General features: G+C 36.0%; 2 protein-coding genes across 2 annotated transcripts; both read left to right on the forward strand.

Moving 5' to 3' along the window:
• Positions 1-711: 711 nt before the first annotated feature.
• On the forward strand, positions 712-2,263 carry LOC108233368 (cartilage intermediate layer protein 2). Its single transcript, XM_017411786.2, has 6 exons — positions 712-758; positions 890-930; positions 1,054-1,087; positions 1,176-1,199; positions 1,438-1,630; positions 2,018-2,263. The coding sequence occupies exons 2-6, from the start codon at positions 919-921 to the stop codon at positions 2,118-2,120; spliced, it is 366 nt and encodes a 121-aa protein (XP_017267275.1). The 5' UTR covers positions 712-758; positions 890-918; the 3' UTR covers positions 2,121-2,263.
• A 2,895-nt stretch (positions 2,264-5,158) lies between these two features.
• LOC108233367 (cartilage intermediate layer protein 2-like) lies at positions 5,159-9,544 on the forward strand. Its single transcript, XM_017411785.2, has 10 exons — positions 5,159-5,198; positions 5,281-5,328; positions 5,446-5,479; positions 5,576-5,599; positions 6,325-6,339; positions 6,449-6,475; positions 6,612-6,780; positions 6,973-7,082; positions 7,191-7,365; positions 9,008-9,544. The coding sequence occupies exons 2-10, from the start codon at positions 5,320-5,322 to the stop codon at positions 9,105-9,107; spliced, it is 663 nt and encodes a 220-aa protein (XP_017267274.1). The 5' UTR covers positions 5,159-5,198; positions 5,281-5,319; the 3' UTR covers positions 9,108-9,544.
• The last annotated feature ends 9,757 nt before the right edge of the window (positions 9,545-19,301 follow it).

The raw sequence follows: 19,301 nt of genomic DNA on the forward strand, positions 1-19,301 counted from the left end.
GCAAAGTCAGGAAGTTTCTAGCTGCAGCACTCAGTGAAGCACTGAATGTCTAGCAGTAACTTTTATTTTTCAGAGAACAAGAAGGCAAACAAAGTAATAGTTGTGATTTTTTTAAAATATGCAAAGTTCTATTTGGGTATAATATTTGCTTTAAAACAGTTAGCTTTTGAATGTATGCATATACATGCTTTTTGTTTGTTTGTTTATTTTAATCTCAGTTTTATCTTGATGTCAGTTTGTCCTGTAAATTTTAGGCAAAAAGTTAATATGCACGCATCTAAAGACAAGTAGCTAAGCATAAATGGTTTCTTAATAGTTTCATTGTTGTCATGAAAAAGCTTTTTTTCATACAATTTACCAAAAGATTTGTCATCAGTGTCAACTTGTAAACAACATACCAGAAGACATACTGAAATAGTTGACTAAGTAGTTAGACTTAGTACTTAGTTGTTAAAAACACACGTGTGTCTGTGTAACTAATGCCTTTGAGTTCCAGGACTGGGAAATGCTGCATTGTCCATCTGGTTCTTTTGCATTTTTTTTTTGTCTTTTATTGTGCAACAAAACAGGTCTTTAGATTACCAGAAGAATGTGTGTGTTTCAAACCTTTTACCGTAACAAATGTTTTGTGTTTTTTAAAAAAAAAAGCTAATTAGAGCCACAGGGTGAGATATTTTACCATAAAGGGACAGAGGTAAACACAACCACCTTATTGGACATAGACGTCCTCTTGCTGCATCACCTCAGTTTTATTTAAGGTAAAGAACTTTTTTTTTCAAACAAAAATTTAGCTAAATCTTTAATAAAAACTAACCTGAAAGTGTATTGTTTACAACATAAATAAATAAAATAAACATTGTGAATATTTTTCTTTTTTCTTTTTATGTAGCTGATAACTGACAACCAGTTTGTGCAATTATGGTCAAGCAGGTAAAGTATAAACTGTAGTGTTATGGATCCAAAATGAGACAAGAAACAGAAATTTATATTTTATGCATCATATTTTGCAAATAATAAAGTGTATGCTTTCTAAATTTTTGCTTTTTCTCCTAGATAAGTCTTACCTTTGGTGCAGTATTGGTGTTTGGTATATTCTTTTTAGCAACTATAAAGACAATTTTCTGTTTTGACAACTTCTCATTCCTGACTAACATTATTTTGATTACATTCCACAGTTTATGTGGGATTAAGTCACCAAGGTAAGACATGTTCTTTTTTTTTTAAAGCAATAAATCATTTTTAAAAACAGATTATTTTTACAAAAAGCTCTAACTGCAATTTCACCATTTTAGAAGTGAGTCAATGGTCCATTTTATAAAAGAGAATTTTAAACAACTAGCTGCACCTTTTGAAGAAAATATATTACAAAACATGTTCTCCCATCTGTGTTTGTGTTGTTAAGTGAATATTTTATTTTATTTATTTTTAACACTACAGCTTTTATGTTACCTGAAATCTGTTGGACTGAGTGGTACAATCGAGACAGTCCTAGTGGAACAGGCGACTTTGAGACTTTGAGATACCTGAGGAAAGAAAACCCTGGAGAAATTTGTGTCAATCCTCTGGCCATTGAGGTTGTTACTGCTAACGAAGGGATCCCAGCCAGCCAGACAGGGCAGAAATTTCATGTGTGAGTTGTCTTCAGAAAACACAAAAAATGCCATTGAGTATTGTGACATTAAAGTTTTTATTTCAAATCGTCATGAAATATAGAGCTGCAAGTTGAATATTCAATGAAATCTAATGCTAGAAAATGAAACTTGTATTCAGACAAACAGCATGACAGTCAAACAAATGCACATTACAAAGTCAACATTATAAACTATCAGAATAAAACGTAATGTTATAAAATGAAGAACAAAAAACAACAATAACACAGATTTTTTTTTTTATCCCTTTGAAAATTAAGTAATTCTTAAACAATAATTTTAAATAATTTTGGTATTGTGACATTAAAAAAAAAATAAAAAAAACTATACTGACTGACCATTTGCTGTTTTTTTTTTTTTTTTTCCAGCAACAATCCTCGCATTGGCTTTGCTTGCCTCAATAAGGAGCAGAAATCTGGCACCTGCTTGGACTATAAAGTTCGCTTTGGATGCCTTGAATGTCTGATGTGAACCTTGAGAATGACAAAGAAGATTAAAAAAAAAAAATCTAATGTTGAGGCTTTACTTATCTTTGTTGCTTGTTTCACTCATGTTTGTTCTTCTCAATGAAAAATAAATATAAGCTAAAAAAATAAACTCTTTTCCAAATGCTATCACTTGTTTCTTACCTTTAGACTTAATATGTTGTAGGGAAAATACTATTAGTTTTGTCTGTCTTTAAGCAAATTCTGGAATATTTTTTCTTTAAACAGCAATAAAATTATTGAAAAAAGGCAAAAACTTTTTCTTTTATCTAGCAGAGTCAAAATAAATCTTGCAATCTGACTGGTTTAAAGAAAGCAGACAAACTTTCTCTGTATGTTTACAAATCAAGGCTTTATCTGTTTGTTTTTAACAGATATACCTTTTCCCTTTGAGTTTAAGATTTAACTTCCAAGCTTTAATTTTTAAAGTAAAACATGTAAATGATAAAACAGCTCCTCTCCTCAGCATTTAGAAAGTTCTACCAGCTACATTGCTGCATTGCTACAACTAAGTCTGTTCTATTAACTTTTCTAGCCAAAAAGTCATGACCTTTTTAATCGTTTTTTGTATTTCTTATCATAAGTGGAGACAAAGATAGATGTGAAAGCACAGTCACTTGCGACTGTAAGACCAGACATATAAACTTGTGCACCACTTGAATGCTATATAAATCACAAAAATGCTAGGAACTGTGCTAAAAGAATTCATGAAGAGAATAACAGAAATGTAGACGATAACTCTTGAGGCCTTGCAAGATTTGCACAAAAGACATTTGCACAGTTTCCATTGAGTGCAGCACATACCAAACTGTTGCTCTGTCCTTTCTACTGTTCTGCGAAGGCCTTGAACCCCCTCAATCAGATAATCACAAAGAATGAATTCAGTTATTAGCTTCATATTTGAACAATCGTCAGCCACTTTCTCTACGTGCATACGGACTCACTGATTAACCTCATATTGGTATACAGCAATAAACACAGCTAACTGGTATCCAAAAGAGTTGAGGGGTTAAACTACCAGAACGCTATATTAAAGCCAGCAGAATGGTAGAAGAAAGTTCATGTTGTTAACACATGTATCCTGCTCTGGCAAAGAGTGGCAATAGAAGCAACTTATATTACCAATTTTCACCCCAAGCCCAGCATCCTGAGACTGAGCAGAAGAAGGGAGGCCGAGGACTAGTGAGCAATAGAGTCACTTCACATAATGAAAAAACAAAAATACTAGAGTATATCCGGAAGATAGCTGCTGATTACCTGCTTAATTAATGTCTCCGGCAACAGCAATCTAATGTGGAAGATTAGAAACAGGAGGAACCATCATAGAACGATAAGTCCTTGCATGACATGTACCACTGACAGACTGAAGAAGTGGCTGATATCAAGAAATCCTTCCAGTGGCTCAAAAGGCCTGGACTGAAGGACAGCACAAAGGCAAAAATCATGGCAGCACAAGAACACCACAGGAACCAAGATGCAGACTAGGCAAAAATGACTCTAAGACAGTCCAGCACATATTAGCACAGTGCCAGTTTCAGGCAGGTAGAGCATACACAGAACCCCATTATTGAGTGGCTTGAATAGTCCCTCAGTCTAAGTGAATCATAGATGTTGAAGCAGTGGGATATGACTAGGATGAATGACTTCAAAGGTAATGAGTCACAAGCACTTGAAGATACCAAAATAGATGAAAAAGAAGAAGAAAAAAAACTGAGGAAATTTTAAGTCTATAGGGAAATATTTTCTTCTCAAACTCAACCAAATGCAAAAATAGTTGATTAAAAAACAGACAACTTCCGTGCTCTCTTTCCATGACCACAAAAGGACTGTTTAGTGACCATCTTCAACAAATAAAACCATAACACTTTTGGACATCTTTCATCTGTGGAGCTACAGCTGAAATGTGCACCATCCATACCAGCCACCTCAACATTTCTCAACAATCCTGCCTAACTGGAAGGACTAAATGCAGCACACTGTTTTTTTCCACTTTCTGATTTTGCCTTAAAAATAAAAAAATAAAAATCAGACAGAGATAAATAAATAAGTAAACACTTGGTTAGTTAAAAGAAGATTGAACCCTATTTATTACAAGCTCTTGACCGTCTGTGAAACAGACTCATGTCATAAAAATAGTTCATGATAGAGGAGTCAGTTATTTTTATTTATAAACTAAACCAATCTGCTTCTTTCTGTAATCTTACTTGCATTAATTGATAACATATAATGTAATTACTTAGATCATATTTCCCTTGTCTGTGGCATGTCAAGTTGGCTTTATATATATATATATGCATATATATTATTGTTGCTTTTTTATGTCCTATTTCTTTATACAAATAGACCCAAAACACACAATGAGAGCAGACCAGTATGTTTGCTTTTTTAAGGTAAAGCTGTGGAATTTTCCCCTGTGAACAAATCCTTACCGTAATCCCCACCTAGTTAAGCTACATTTCAGTCACTGAAGACAAATTATCCTCTTTTATTGACCAAAACACCTCATCAGTTACAAAGTTTAGGTGTTTTCAGTTTCTTGAATCCTAATCGTTCTTTTTTTTAATTGCAGCAACAGCATGACAGCATCCTTTTAACATAAGATCGTGCCAAATGTCTGCCTGGATTATAGGATTCAGTGCAGCTGTGCACTTTCAGCTGTCATGTCTTAAAAGATAATAAGGTAAATGAAATATTCAGAGAAATGGTTTATTACTTTTTATTTTCGTGCTTTCTTACTCAATATAACCGTCACTCGCAGACATTTGACCTTGGTGGAAAAATTGAGTCTGCTAACTAGATTTAGCCCTGTAGGGTTTAAGATGCGTTCATGCCCCTAGCAACTGCATTTTTCTGGCAAACCCAATTTCAAATGGCCACTCAAACATGCTAGACCTGTAAATCCTATTTTTAATCTTTGTTTTTTAAATTCGTTGGAATGCAGAAATTTTGTAAAGTATTCTCGTTGCATAGTTCGAAAATTTGGTGGAGTGTTGGGCGGAGAGGTGATAATGTATAAAAAGGCAGAGGTTGAAACAGTAGTATGGATCTGCTGAGAGATTCTGTGGTAAGCCGAAAAAATAAAATCTCTCTTTGAAACAATGCTGTGATTTTTTTTTAAGTAACTGCTTCTTTTCATCTCTAAACAGTGACAGAAGTGTGTGAAGAAACCCCCCTCATCTGCCATCATGAAACTGGTAAGATATAAGCTCATGTCTCATATTTTCCAGGCTTTATATAAATATCATAATATTAAAAGCCAAATATATATTTGAAGATGGTATCTACTTTTAATTTTTTTTTTGCCTTTATAGTTGAGTGTTGCTGTTGTGGTAGCGTTGATCATTGGTAGGTTCATCCAAGTAACTATAATAACTGCTTTCAGATTTTATGCTCAACTGCCTCAGTTCACAAACTTAACATTGTTTTGTTTATCTTTTATAGGATCTGCAGCTCAAGAAAATAAAAGTAAGAACCTTCAACTTAGTTTGAGAAGTGTAACAACACACAAAAATATATTTTAGTTCATGTGAATGAACCCCCAAACTCTTTAATGTGTCAACAAAATGCAACGTTCTAAGAGTTGCAGAAAGAGTTTGTTTTCCTTTTATTTTCATATTCACATCATGTGTAGATGGATCAAACATTGTGAATTTTTTAAGTTAGTTACAGAGCATTAAATGTAGCTATAAAAGCTGAGTAAATGTTTTATTTCTGTTAAAACCAAGGAAATAAGTATAAACTTTGCTGCACCGTGTTGGTAAAATAAGATAATATTTTGCTTTCTTCTGTCTCAAAGAACCTCCTATATCATGCCAGTTCCCTGTTGGTGGTCATTTTGACATTTAAAGCACAAACTAAATAATTCATTAGTTCATTTTATGTCAAATATAAAGACGGAATTTTTAAAATACTCTGTTTCTGCAGTACCATGACATTTAATATTAAGGTTCTTGTACTTTGTTGGTAAATTAGGACTGTTTTGTTTCTTTTGTCTCATGCACATTTTCCGGGTCAGTTTGGTGCTCACTTTGACATTTAAAACACAAACTGTTGCTTATTTTGTGTCAAATGTACAGACTGAAACTCTAAATTATTTAGTTTCTGTTACACCAAGCCATTTATTATGATGGTTGTTGTACTAGGAAAGTAAAAAGAACTTTTTTTCTTTCTTTCTTTCTTTTGTCTTATAGGACCTGCTCCACCAGGTTAGACTCCAGTCAGTGGTCATTTTGGCATTTAAAAATCAAACTGTATGTTTTTTTGCAGTAAACATAGAGACTGACATGTTTTGCTTTTATGCCTAACTCCATTTAGGATTGCCTTGTCATCATGCTAAGTATCGTGAGTGGATCACACTGTTTGTTTATTTATTTTTATTTTTATTTTAAATTATATTGCATTTATACATACTGTAAATGTATATTTATCTGTGTCATTTTGCAAAGTTACAAAAACTAATTAAATTTCTTGTTTCCAGAATGCTGGACTGAGTGGTTTGACAGTGATAACCCTAGAAATGGAGACAGAGAGATCCTTCGCAGACTACGCAGAAGGTATCGGGGAAAGATCTGCCCACGCCCCATAGATATTGAAGCCAGAACTCTATCTGGTCTGACTCCAGAACAAGCAGGGGATGTGATTGCAAAGTGAGTATAATGTGTTTTATGCAGAGAATGTTGTGTTTTATGGAAAGTGAGAAGAATTTGTTTTCATTTTCCCTCTTTTCTTTAGTAGGACAACCTCTCAGTTTGTTTTGCACAACTAGTATGATTTGCAGTGCAAACATGTGATTCCATCCTTTAGGTTTTTTTCAGTGACACGCTGTTTTCGATTTTCAGAAGTGATACAAAAACGGGATTCATCTGCAGAAAGAGGGATCAACCTGACAGGGAGTGTGAAGATTATAAAGTTCGTTTCAGCTGCCCTCCTCCTTATTGCGCTGATCCAGGTACTACAGGATATTCTTAATATGCTGGTGATCTGTATTTTTGTTTCATTGTTTACAAAAACATCTGTTTAGACTGGTCTTTCATTTTTCTTTTTTTGCTCACTGCAGTGTGCTGGACCCAGTGGTACGATAGAGACAACCCATCTGGAACAGGTGACTGGGAGACTTTGAGCGCCCTACGAAGGCGTTACGGCGATGAAATCTGCAAAGAGCCTCTGTACATCGAGGCTGTCACCACTGACGAACTGACCCCAGCTGCCAACACAAGGCAGAACTTCCATATGTAAGTTGTTTTAAAAACAAGATTTTAATAAGAAGTTGTCATGCAGCACAAACATTCCACTAAAAAAGTAGTGCACATTGCACCTTATTTTTAAATAAAATTATGAAATTGGTTTCATTGTGCAGGGTTTTATATTTGGAGCTCACATGTTGTCTACTTACCTGCATGTTTTTTCTTCGACTTCCTCCTACAACCCCTCAGAAACATGCATATCAGTATCAGTTTAATTCACATTTTTAAAGCAGCTGTGCAGAAATGAGCATCTCTTTTGTTGGTACTGTATTAGCGGGTGTACCACAACTCTCTCTTAGACTTTCCCTACCTGCGGGGGATCAGATCCAGCATTTTAAAAGACAAGCTGAGTTACTTTTATGTGACATATTCAGGATTTTTTTTTTCATTTATTGATATTTCCAAATATTTTGTTTCTCTTTAGAATTTAAAAGGCAATTTAGTGCTGATACAGTATTAGGTTATGGTGTTAAACACATCTGTTATTGTGTTTGTGCCATTTAAATGTCACTTTTTCCAACAGAAGAGTACTATTGCAAAACAAATTGCTTGATTGTGTGATAGTAAAGCAAATGATATTTCTTACTCTAATTTGGATTAAACAATGAGCCCAGCTTGATCTAATCTTCATCTAATCAGCTCTGCTTTCTATCAGTAATATCCCTACTTTGTTGATTTGGTCACTTTAAATGGGAAGTCATGCAGCCTGAGCCTAGACTGCCTAAATCTTTATTTATCTTAGGTGCACATCTTTTAATCTTTGCTGTCGTACCTTTCCATAAAAGCTGTTCAACAATATCATCGTACCTAATGATAAAAGGTGGTGTTGTGACAGAATTACTGAATTTTGGAGAGATTATAATTTTATATATTGTTTTACTTTTTTTTTTTTTTGCTTTTTGAACTTTATATGGCCATTTTTTGTTTTGTTTTGTAGAGGTGTTAAAAAGTTTAATGAAGTTAGGTCTTGACAGAGTATGATTCCAGCACACCTCTTATTATTGCAAAATACTTAATTCTGATCTTGAAATGCTGGGAATGAAAGGCCGAGGTTATTAACATGGCCATTTTCTTTTGAAACCTGGCTTTCTAGGACACCGTTCAGACTGTTCATAATTATTCTTGCATATTTAACATTTTTAAGACACAGACTAAAACTAAAATATATCTCACTCTGTTGGCAAAACATGACACAGGCATGAAATCTCAATCTGCAAAATTGCCTACAAAGATTACTTTATAATTCTTTTTCTGTGCTACTGGGGGTAAAAATAACTGCACAAAAAAGAGCAATATACATGTGTTTTGTGAAACTGTCATGAAAAGATTGTTTATCACATTCAAATCAGGTGAGTATTTATAGATGCAACTATTTGGTCATGGAACCACATTCAATATCATCAAGATATAATCTCAAACCAGCTCCTGTTCTTAAAGGCAGAGAAACCAACTACACTTTCTGAGACTCTTTCCTAAAGTCAATTTTCAACCACAAATTAATCTATTGTAGATGATCTTGAGTGGTAGGAGGAAGTCAGAGTAGTGTGTTTTAGTACAGATCAATTTAAATGCAGATTATGTTTTTGAAATGCAATTTCTCACTATCTCTTTATCCATTGCTTTTCTTCAGCTACAATCCAACAACAGGATTTGTTTGCCGTAACAAGGACCAGAAAGTTGGTAACTGCATGGACTACAAAGTTCGGTTTGGATGTCCTTGTAATCACTGAGCCGTGCCTCTACAAAAATGAGAACGACGAAAAAAAGGAAATTGATGTTCCTATCACTCCATTAACCTCTGATTCTTCATGTCTCCTGTGTTTCTTTAATTAGTTTTCTTAATGAAAGAAATAAGTGGTAATGGGCTTGGGAAAAACACGTCTAAATGAATTTAGACATGTAACAAACATTTTTATTAGGTGTTACTAACACTCTTATTTTCTAAAGTCTTGTGTTCGTCAACAACATTACAATATAACAGATAGGCACTGTATACAACATGAGTTGTGAAAATGAAGCATCAAAAGGCAATTCTTCTGTCTTTTCCTGCAAACTGTGGACAATAGCATGTGTTTTGGTGTACTTTTCTTTTTTGAAATATATATGTTGTTTCACTGATGTGGGGATATGATTTAACAGCAAAAATAAAACACTGATTAAAAGCAGATGCCATTTTGTCGACAAGCTTCTTTCCAGTTTGTTAAGAAAATGTTTACAACTGAACATAAATTTATTCTTTTTTGTAGAGAGATGCAAATATATGTATTTCCAGCAGCTTGTCAGAACTGATTGGATATACAGAGGGGAGAAACATTGCTGTTTGACAGATATGTGGAAACAAACAAAAAAAAAGTCAGTAAATTAGTCAGTAAATTATTGCACGCCAACCCTAATGAGCACAGGCAGAACAGGTATAATTGGCGTTGTGTTGTTTCATCTTCCTCAGACAGTATTCTTTCCACTTATAGCATAAAATAGTTTGCTTTGGGTGCAGGCTTGGTGCAGTTATAACCTTACTCTCTTCTTTTTGGCTTAACACCTTCGCAGTAGCACCCTCAAAATGTGAGTCTGCAAACCCAGAATGAACTCACATACAGTAAGTGTAAACAAACAGCAAGAAAAGCTGGGAGGTACAAGATGATTCCCGCAACCTCAACGCCGTCAACATTTCCTCAAGAGATGAGCCACAGCGATAGGAGAAACTTTGCAGTGCACTGCACAGAATTTTAAATGAGCAGCGATAACTTTCCCACTTCCTGATTTTGGAGAAGCCTGTGTACTTTGGGTAGTTTGCCAGTGTTTGCATTGCATCAACTGTTCTGTATTTGGTGCCATTTAGCTTTGAGTGTGTGCGCCTGTCTTCCAGCAGGGCTGTGTGGAAGAAAGCGAAATATAAAAAGACAGAGAGTGGGGGTGGGAGGGGAGAGTGGATGCAATCTGCTAAGTTTTTCCTCTCTACCTTTCATGATAAAAAACTGAAGAGGCAGATTCTGCCAGTGGTGGTGAAATGAAATGAAATCTGCAAAACTGAAGAGCACCAAAAGTGTTAAAGCTTTAGAGCGTTATGGCATGCTATTCTCTTCCATTAATCTCCCAATATTCCATGTCTGTGAAGGCCTATTTATAGACTGGGGTATGATTAAGTGGTTAAGCACTGTGCCACAAAGGGAACCAAGCTCATTTTCTCTTTTCCATCCTTTCTCTTTGTTACTTCTTTTCTGCCTACTTTTTCTTTTCTCTTTCCCTCCCACTGTGGCTTCTCCTTCTCTTTCATCCCCTCACTCCTTCCCTTCATCATTCTGTTTTGATAAGCATATATATTACATTATCTATCATTACTTTATGTAGTTTAGTAGTCAGTAATCTCAAGGGATAAGTTCTTAAGCACGTTTTTCTCAATTAAGAATAAGACAAAGGGATTTGCATAAACGTTGACTGTTATGATGCTACACAGAAATGAGTGACAGCCTTGACAAAGGAGGATGAAGCCCCATCTGCAAAGTTTTCATCCCTACATCAAGCTGTATCACGACTGAAAGGTGTCCATTAGTTGGATGCAGAGGAGGAGGAGGATATCCGCAGAGGGAAACCTGCTTGCAAGGTGTCCTTGAGTGGAAGTAGAGCACTGCTCAGGATAAATGGTTAAGCTCATTTTAATGTGCACAGACATGATTAATGGAGGAGAGGAGAAGAGAAGAAAAAAAGTGACCTCACCCAGCTCTAAAGCGGCCTCATTTCATCCCTTCCACAACAGCGAGGGCATGAACGAGATCAACTTCTACTTTGTGCTTTCACACCGAGGCTCTATCTGCTGGGCCACATCCTGATTTTTGTTTTGTTTTTCGGGGGTTTGCAAAGGCTTAGATGGCAACATTTTTCTGCATGGTGGATTTGGCACAAGGCTTACTGTAAATGCAGAGCACTTCCATAACAAGTATTTGTCTATTAAATCAACTTCAAGGATTTGTGCAGTGGAGGAAAAAAACACACTTGGGGTGTGAATAAGGAGAAATATTTTCTTCTTTTGTCTGAAAATAAACAGAAACGTGTGGCGAGTACTGAATGGTTTACACTGACCTTAAAGCTGTAGCATTTATGTAACAATTAAAGGCCTAGCATTTTTTGAAGGAATGCATATTGCCTCCAGAATTTGATGCCGGAGTTTTAAACGAAGATTTTAGCCTTTTTGGTCGAATCTTAAGAATCTTAACAAGATCTTGCACAGAGTTTACTTGATCAAATTAATGTAACTAATTCCATTTTCTTTCCTTTTAAATTAATTTTCTACATTTTGACTGAATGTTAATTATTTTCAAATGTTAAAACTTGACAGTGAAAACCTCAATAGTCAGTGCTGACTTATGACAAAACTCCATATAAAATTCTTCAAACACTTGAAAAAACATCAGTAATTTATCAGTTTTATACACCATACAGACAGACTGCAATAGTGATTATGTGTACATTAGCTTTGAGGTTTCAGTTCACATAAAGCAGAGCTGTTCATTGCACAGGCTTTAAGCTTTAAGGTAAAATTCAAAGTCTGAAGCACAGCAACACTTTTTCCTCTTTTTACATGAACCTAATAATTAAAATATACATATATAATGGCAATGAAAAAATATCAAAATGCAGAATAATACTGCAGCATTTCTATAAAGCAGTATGAGTGCTTTAACCTAATGTCTTGGATTAAACAGGAAACTAAGCTGCAAAAATATCCGCCCTCAGACTTTAAACATGACCGATAATTTCCAAGCAGTTGTTATCAGTAATAAGCTACAACAAATTAAAATTCTTCTCAGTGATGCTGAGGCACTTTTTTTTAAGTAAAATGAAATATTGGCCAAAAAAAAAAGGAAAAACATACAAAGAAACAAACTAAATCTCTTAACTGATAATAGTAACGGAAGTTCTAATCATGAATAAATACGTAAGTATCTGTAATTTTAGTTATATATATTTCACCAAATCCGTAATGGATTACAGTAATGTTTATTTTGTAATTAAATTATGTAATGTCAGTACTTGTTAGTCCTGCAGAAAAGTTTGTTGTTCTATTTGTAAATGCAAGATTCTGAATCAAGGATGGCTACGGTAAAACGTAAAACCAAACATGTCTCAGTTCTTTTTGCAACTACCTATCATGGTTTATATTTAAAGATACATTTGTTACACTAATAAACATTTCAGTTTATCAGTCAAATGCTTTTCGCCACAGTCTAAGTCTTGGCAGGCTATGAAAACCTCTCCGCTGTAGCAGGCAGAACATGTACCTGAGTTATTTTTAATAAATCCCTCCACCATGCAATTTTGATCATTCTCAAATCCGTGCGTCAAACAGCATTTAATCTAAAAACCCGAATGTATCCTATTTATGATGTTATAAATATTATTCATGCCGAATTATGTGAAAAATGCATAGCTCTGCCTCTATCATTTAGCTTCTTGTGCATAAAAAAAAAACAACTTTAAAACCTTCCTACTAAAGCGATATGAGCCTGAAAAGCTATTAGAGCATGACTCCTGAGAGATGAACAAAACAAAACTGTTATGTCTGTACGATTGTGGAAGGGGGAACAGTTCTGGGATATTTTCACTCTGACAAGCCACATTAGTTGTGCCAGCTTTCGCCTTTCGGCAACTCCTGTGTGATAGCTGTTGGGGATATTTTGCTTCTTGTCACAGTAAACTGATCCCTTGACTGAAAACACTGAATGCTGAGAGGGTGTTAGCTCTGTTTGGAGTTTCTGATCCTCGGTGTCTGAGGTGATTGCTGGGCCTTCTCATCCCTAGCCGAAACAGTTGATCCCTGGATCTTTGTGGAAACAATTGCATAACTGAAATGGATGCTTAAACATGCCAGGTATGTTTGCCTGCCTCAAAACTTCAGTGAAAGAACAATGTCAGGTGTATGTGTGTATGTAAAGCAGATTTCTAAAAACAAAAGGGCAGCATTTGCATCAAATCTTTCAAACCTCAAAGAATTCGTAGAGGTTTGAAATACCTGAATGTACTTTTTTTCTGTGTGATTTAAAATTGTTTGTGTGATTCTGACACAAAACAAGGCCTCACATTTGTTGTTTTACACATTCAGGTGCAACGGTGTCTTCTTTGTAAAATGGAAAGAACTAGACCTCAGTGAGCTTCAAACATTTTGAGAGCATCCACAAAGTCCTTGATGTGCACAAATTATCAATGTGATCATTTTTTTATTGCTTCTATGTCTCGCCCTTCACTTACTGCTGCCTATAAAAAGCAAATAAGGAGTTTCTTTGCAGAAAGAGAAGTTTATTGGAGGCATTCCTGCAACAGAATGCAAAGCCTGGTGAGTTTCTCTGTTACTCTCCAGTTTGTTTCTCTGCAGGCAAGCCTTTGGCACTCACCAGTCCAACGGGAAAAGTCACTTTTTGCAAGCGTTGCCAAGATTTCTACTTGAAGGCCAAACCATGAAGGCAGACAGATGCATCTGTCCACATTCTGTCTATTCCTCTTTTTCAAATGTTCTCTCTCTCTCACTCACACACACACACATAAACAAACACAAACACACAAGCACACAGACTGGGGGCTGTTTCCTCATCGTTCACACTGAGAAATGCCCTGTAAGGACATCCTTATCCAGCAAACCAGACTCTGCTGGATGCTCTGTAATAACAACTCCAGCCATCCACCATCCAATCAGCCTGGCTCTCTCCTGTGTGTGTGTGTGGGTGTGTGTTTGCATGCGTGTGTGTGTCTGAGAATATGCATGTTGTCTCTTTCCAGAGATCTGTAACCACCACAATAGCACAGAAGGTGTTTATTTCCCTGACAGAAATACAGACATAAACACCTCACACAAAATGAATTTTAAGAATAAAAGTATTTTTTTACATAAATTTATTTGCTTTTAGGTGTGTTTGGGGTTATTATGGAAAAATCTGAGCATCTCATCCTTCAACTATAAATAATCCTGTTGGGGTTAGAAAATTTGTACTGAGAACTATAAATAGAATGAAAAAGTATGTGAAAAAGTATGTGAAAAATTTGTGCGTAATGATGATTGACTTTGGGGGATTATGCTGCTGGAGACATATGAGACAATTATGAACAATCCCTTATTTTTTCAGACACAAGAACTGGGTCAACCTCTCAGACCATTAGAAGATACCTTATCTGATTCAAAACTGACTGCTGCTGCAAAGTTTTCAGGCATTTTTAAAAGCATTTTAAACATACTAAATAAATAATTTCATGATGTATTTATCTATCTTCAAACTGAAATTTTAAAATGCCACAAAGGATCATTATTCAATGTCAAACACTTAACACTTCTGAAGCTCTCAAAAGAGAGAGAGACAAAGAGAGGTGGAGAAGCTCTTGTAACTATCAGTAAATTTCGCCCAAAGGCCACCGGAGGGTTAAGAATGCATGTTTGCACCATGAAGCATAATTTTTAATGGTATCTTTGTTTAGCCTTCTTCTAAGGTAGGAAAAAGTAGCTAACTAGAAATTGGTCCAAAACAAGGTTGATATAAAGGTGCACATTAGGACAATTTTATGGTTAGAAGCAAAGAACTGAACAAACTGTGGAGTAACAGGAAAACACAGGCAGAAAACTAAACACACGGAGAACTCTAAATACAAAATCTACCCCAAAGTAACACAAAAACACGGATCCTCTCACTGGGCTGCAACTAGATGTGAAAAAAACGCACAGTTGATGAACAATAATTATTTTTTAAAAACTTATCAAAATCTGCCTATCTTCATTTTTAAAGTGTTCTCTAGTAGATTAAATCATAAACATGGGAGTGGCTGCCAAGGTGGGTACAAAGCGGCCGAGGCAGGACAGTGTGGGCAATGCAATATTGTGTACAGCCCAGAATACAGATTTGTAAGCCGTGCACACAAGAATAAGTGTGACTCGCAGGAGGCTTGGTCATAGTGAGATTGTAACTGAAAACTTGCACATTTTGTCACAATTTTGAGTTGCTATCTAATCTAAAGCAGTTGCAACCCACTTCCAAATCAGAAACTCCATGAGCAGTTCAGGTTAGCAGTACAACGTGACATCAATCCTTTCGTTAATCAAAAATAAATAAATCTAGCCCGGTAATCTTTACCTGTTCACACCCTTAACCAAATTTTGCTGCAGTACCTGTAACTCAAAGCTTTTGTTTTTTTATATCCTATTGTTCTTTTCTTTGCTATTACCTACAATTTCTCACCAAAATGTATATATTTCATATATCTTCAGAAGGAAATCAGACTATAATGTAAGTAGTTTTTTCTTTTTTCCATTTGTATACATTTTTAATGTCTCATTAATGGAGCCTGGCAGAACAAAAAAAAAAACAGCTATCAATATTTAGGATGAACACTTTTAGCCTAATAAAACAAACAAACAAAAAAAATACATAGAAAACAAAAACTAGTGATGCCCTGGGTCCATGGAGCTCATTTGGACAAATAACATTTTGACTGAGATTGGTGCATTAAAGGCCAGGCTGGCTGTTATTTCACCTCAGCATTTGTTTCTGATGTGAAATACTTTGTTAGCCTGGACTAGCTCAACTCATGACTCTCAATGAGAGAGGTTATAGCCATCATTTACCAAGCAGACAACAGACTATGTTGAAAAATTCATTAATGGAGCAACAGAGATTATGGACTCACCATGAGAGCTGAAGCAATACATCAAGTGAGGGATGGGGTCTATTCCCTATAAACTTTATTGACTTGCAATTGCAGCATAATCACATTATGGCTATTAGACAAAGTGCAGGTTTAAAAGTCCATTATGTCAAATGTAGTGACATCTAAACGCACATATTGCAAATTAAATCCCTAAACTACAGTAATTTAAAAGAAAACCCAACATGGCTAAGGCCAGAGACATGACTGCATAGAGGCAGACAATGATCTTACTCTCTGCATAGGGGATGATTACGGTTATTCAAGAAAACAAACTTTGATGACTTGTAATTTTTAAAGCTACAGAACCAGCAACAGGACCAACAGTCTTGAGTAACTCAAACACCAGATTGGTTCACATATTTCTAATTCGGCCCTCAAAATGTCAGGATCTGGGTTTTTGTATTCAGTTTGTCTTCATGTTTCAGTTTGAGTTTATTGTTTATTTTATTCAGTTATCTTGTTCCTTGTGTCTTTGTTCCCTGTGCCTCAGCCATCATTCCTTCTCTCCTCAGTCTATCTCTCATTCTCCTGCCACACCCACCTCCACCTGCCTGCAATCGTCATCACTCACCTGCGCCCACTTACCTCGTTACCCTCTGTGTTTAAAACCCGGTCATGTTCTCTACCTCTCTGCCAGTTCATTGTCATTTGTCACCTCCTTGTAGTTGCATGTCTCGCCTCCTGTTTGCGCCTCCGTGTTTTTGCATTTTGTTATATCTAGTTTTTGCTGCCACGTCAGCTCTTTGTTTTTGATTCTTTTGTATTAAATTAGTTTTCCTTTTTCATCATGAGTCTGCAATCTGAGTTCGCCTCCTTTTCCCCACACCATGACACAAAATGCTGTAGACATGGATTAGCATCTACAGAGCACCACCACTGAGAGGGCACGTAAATGTGTTCAAACTCATACAACTGTTATTTAATTCACTTTAGAGGTGATACTTGGACTAACTTCATTGTAGTTCCTGTAGCAACATTGGTAAGAAGAGTGTCAAAATAACCACAATCCAAACATTTTTGTAAAATGGTTGGCATGAAATCCTAATGTGTGTCACTGTTTCTCATTTTGATTCAGAGATTTGGGATTTTTTAAAGTAAATTATTATTTTGTCTTCACTTCCCGTTTTACTTTGTAGGAAATGTCACTTGTCTGTTCTGCGTTTCTGCTTCCCTGTCACACCTAATCATATTTTGTAATCATCACACGTGTTCCTTGTGTTCATTAACTCCTTATGTATGTATTGCCAGTTTCTTGTGTTTTCATGTTCTCCTCACTGTTGTGTTCATAGGTTTACCTGTGTTCTGCTGGATCTGGGATTCTAAAGTCTAGTCTGCATTTAAGCCCTCAAGTCTGCCTTGATTTTGTAATAGTTGGAACTCACCCAGCAGATTCTTCTCCAGAAACAAGATGAGTACATTTCCACAAATTCAGTTCTCTCTTTCTATGTTTGATTCCATAGACATTAATTAGTGGAAGTTTGTCTTTGCACTCTTGAGGAAAACTTTTTTCTATTTAAGTCGAGACTTATGACCCTGCATCAAATGGCAAAACAACTAGAGGTGCTGTCAGAATTTCAAGAGGGATTGTTAACTCAGTCTCAGCCTGAGCTCAGTTCCGCACCACTTCCCTAGTCTTCTCTAATATTGGTTACAACATAAAAAGTCATGTTTTGTTGTATTCTAACAAAACTGGGAAACATAAGTTAGCATAGTAGCATGATATTTCTGCAAAATAAAATAACACACTGGCATAAACCTTTTTATTATGAAGCATATGATGTAGACTTCTGCTTAGCCTAATTTGATTTGTTATTTTTGTTTCAATTGCTGATGTTTATTGCATATTTATATATATATTTAGGTCTGAAAAAATTAGACAAGCCATGAAAAAGCTATGTAAAATTACTAGCATCCATAGAATTAATTAAATAGGCAATATTTGCATATTTACTGCAGGTAAACTTTGCTAGTAAACATTTAATTGCAAGTAATTTTAATAACATATTTTTACCATAAAACTTCTTTATGTTGTCCATCTGCATAAGACACAAAAACACCTTTTCCTGTTGCAGTACAAGTTAACAGGTGAGCTAAATGATGATACAATTTTTTTCTAAACAGAAAGAAAAACAAAATAAACATGACCTTTAGAACCTTCAATGTATTACTGTTCAACTATAAGTAAAAAGGCAAATGAGTGCTTTGTTTAATTCTCAATTTTTACTCAGCAATTCTGTTTTTATCATGACTCATTCAACACATTTTACTTGTGTGCATTTGTTATTAAAGCTTATATTGCAAGAAATTAACTCACTACTGAAATATTATTGCAGCGGCTGAATCAATGTGTCATTATTGGAAGTATTACAGTAGTAGATAAAAAGTTACAGATGGCAGTTACAATACAGAGTCGGAGTAAAGCCCTAGAAGTAAGTCTGCTTGACTGCCGTTGCTAGAAGGGGGGATTTGCAAGCATCCGTCAGCATTAACTGGAAGTGACAGTGTTCAGAGAGGTCCTAATTACTGTCTCACTTGACTAATTGTCGTCTTTGAAGAATGTATTCCCACTGAGGTCCCGGGGATTTTATTGAGAGTGCCGCTCAAGACATATAGGCTGGTGCTGACTTTGCCATGCGTTATTCAAAGACATTACCCACAAGTGGGGAAGTGTAAATACACAGAAGTCAGAACCGCTGAAGTGAGGCACAAATGCCGCGGTGCACTTGCAGGGACAATTGCAGCCACACTTGTGCTGTGAAAAGGAATGGGTTTATGCATTTTGCATGTGTGGAGAAAGTGTGAGTGTTTCCGTGAGGCCTTGCCAACATGTTAAGACATCCTTAGCCACAGTCATCCTGACATAATAGGCTGATGTACTGAGCCCACCTCTGGTTTTCTGGAGCCAAGCATGTAAAAATGACTTGTAGCATTCAAAATAATGCAGGTGAGATGAGCCTTCAGTGTAGGGCAACTCAACTGAATGAATGTCTTCTTTTTTCAGGGTCTTACCATTCAAAGTGCATCAGCTTCTCGTTTCCATGGTTTCCTTCTCTGTGCCAGTGCTATCTTTCCACCAGTCTGGCTGTGTGAGAGAGAAAGAGAGAGCAAGGGAGGGAGAGGAGACAGACACAGAAAGAGAGAGAGAATGACAGAAGGCTTTTTTTGCAGTGGTTATCTCTCCTTTGCATAAAGTCCCCTTTGCATTACCCCCCCCCCACCACACCGGAAGGGGGGGGGGTAGG

This window comes from Kryptolebias marmoratus, linkage group LG19 (genome assembly GCF_001649575.2).
Source record: "Kryptolebias marmoratus isolate JLee-2015 linkage group LG19, ASM164957v2, whole genome shotgun sequence".
Classification (NCBI taxonomy): Eukaryota; Metazoa; Chordata; class Actinopteri; order Cyprinodontiformes; family Rivulidae; genus Kryptolebias; species Kryptolebias marmoratus.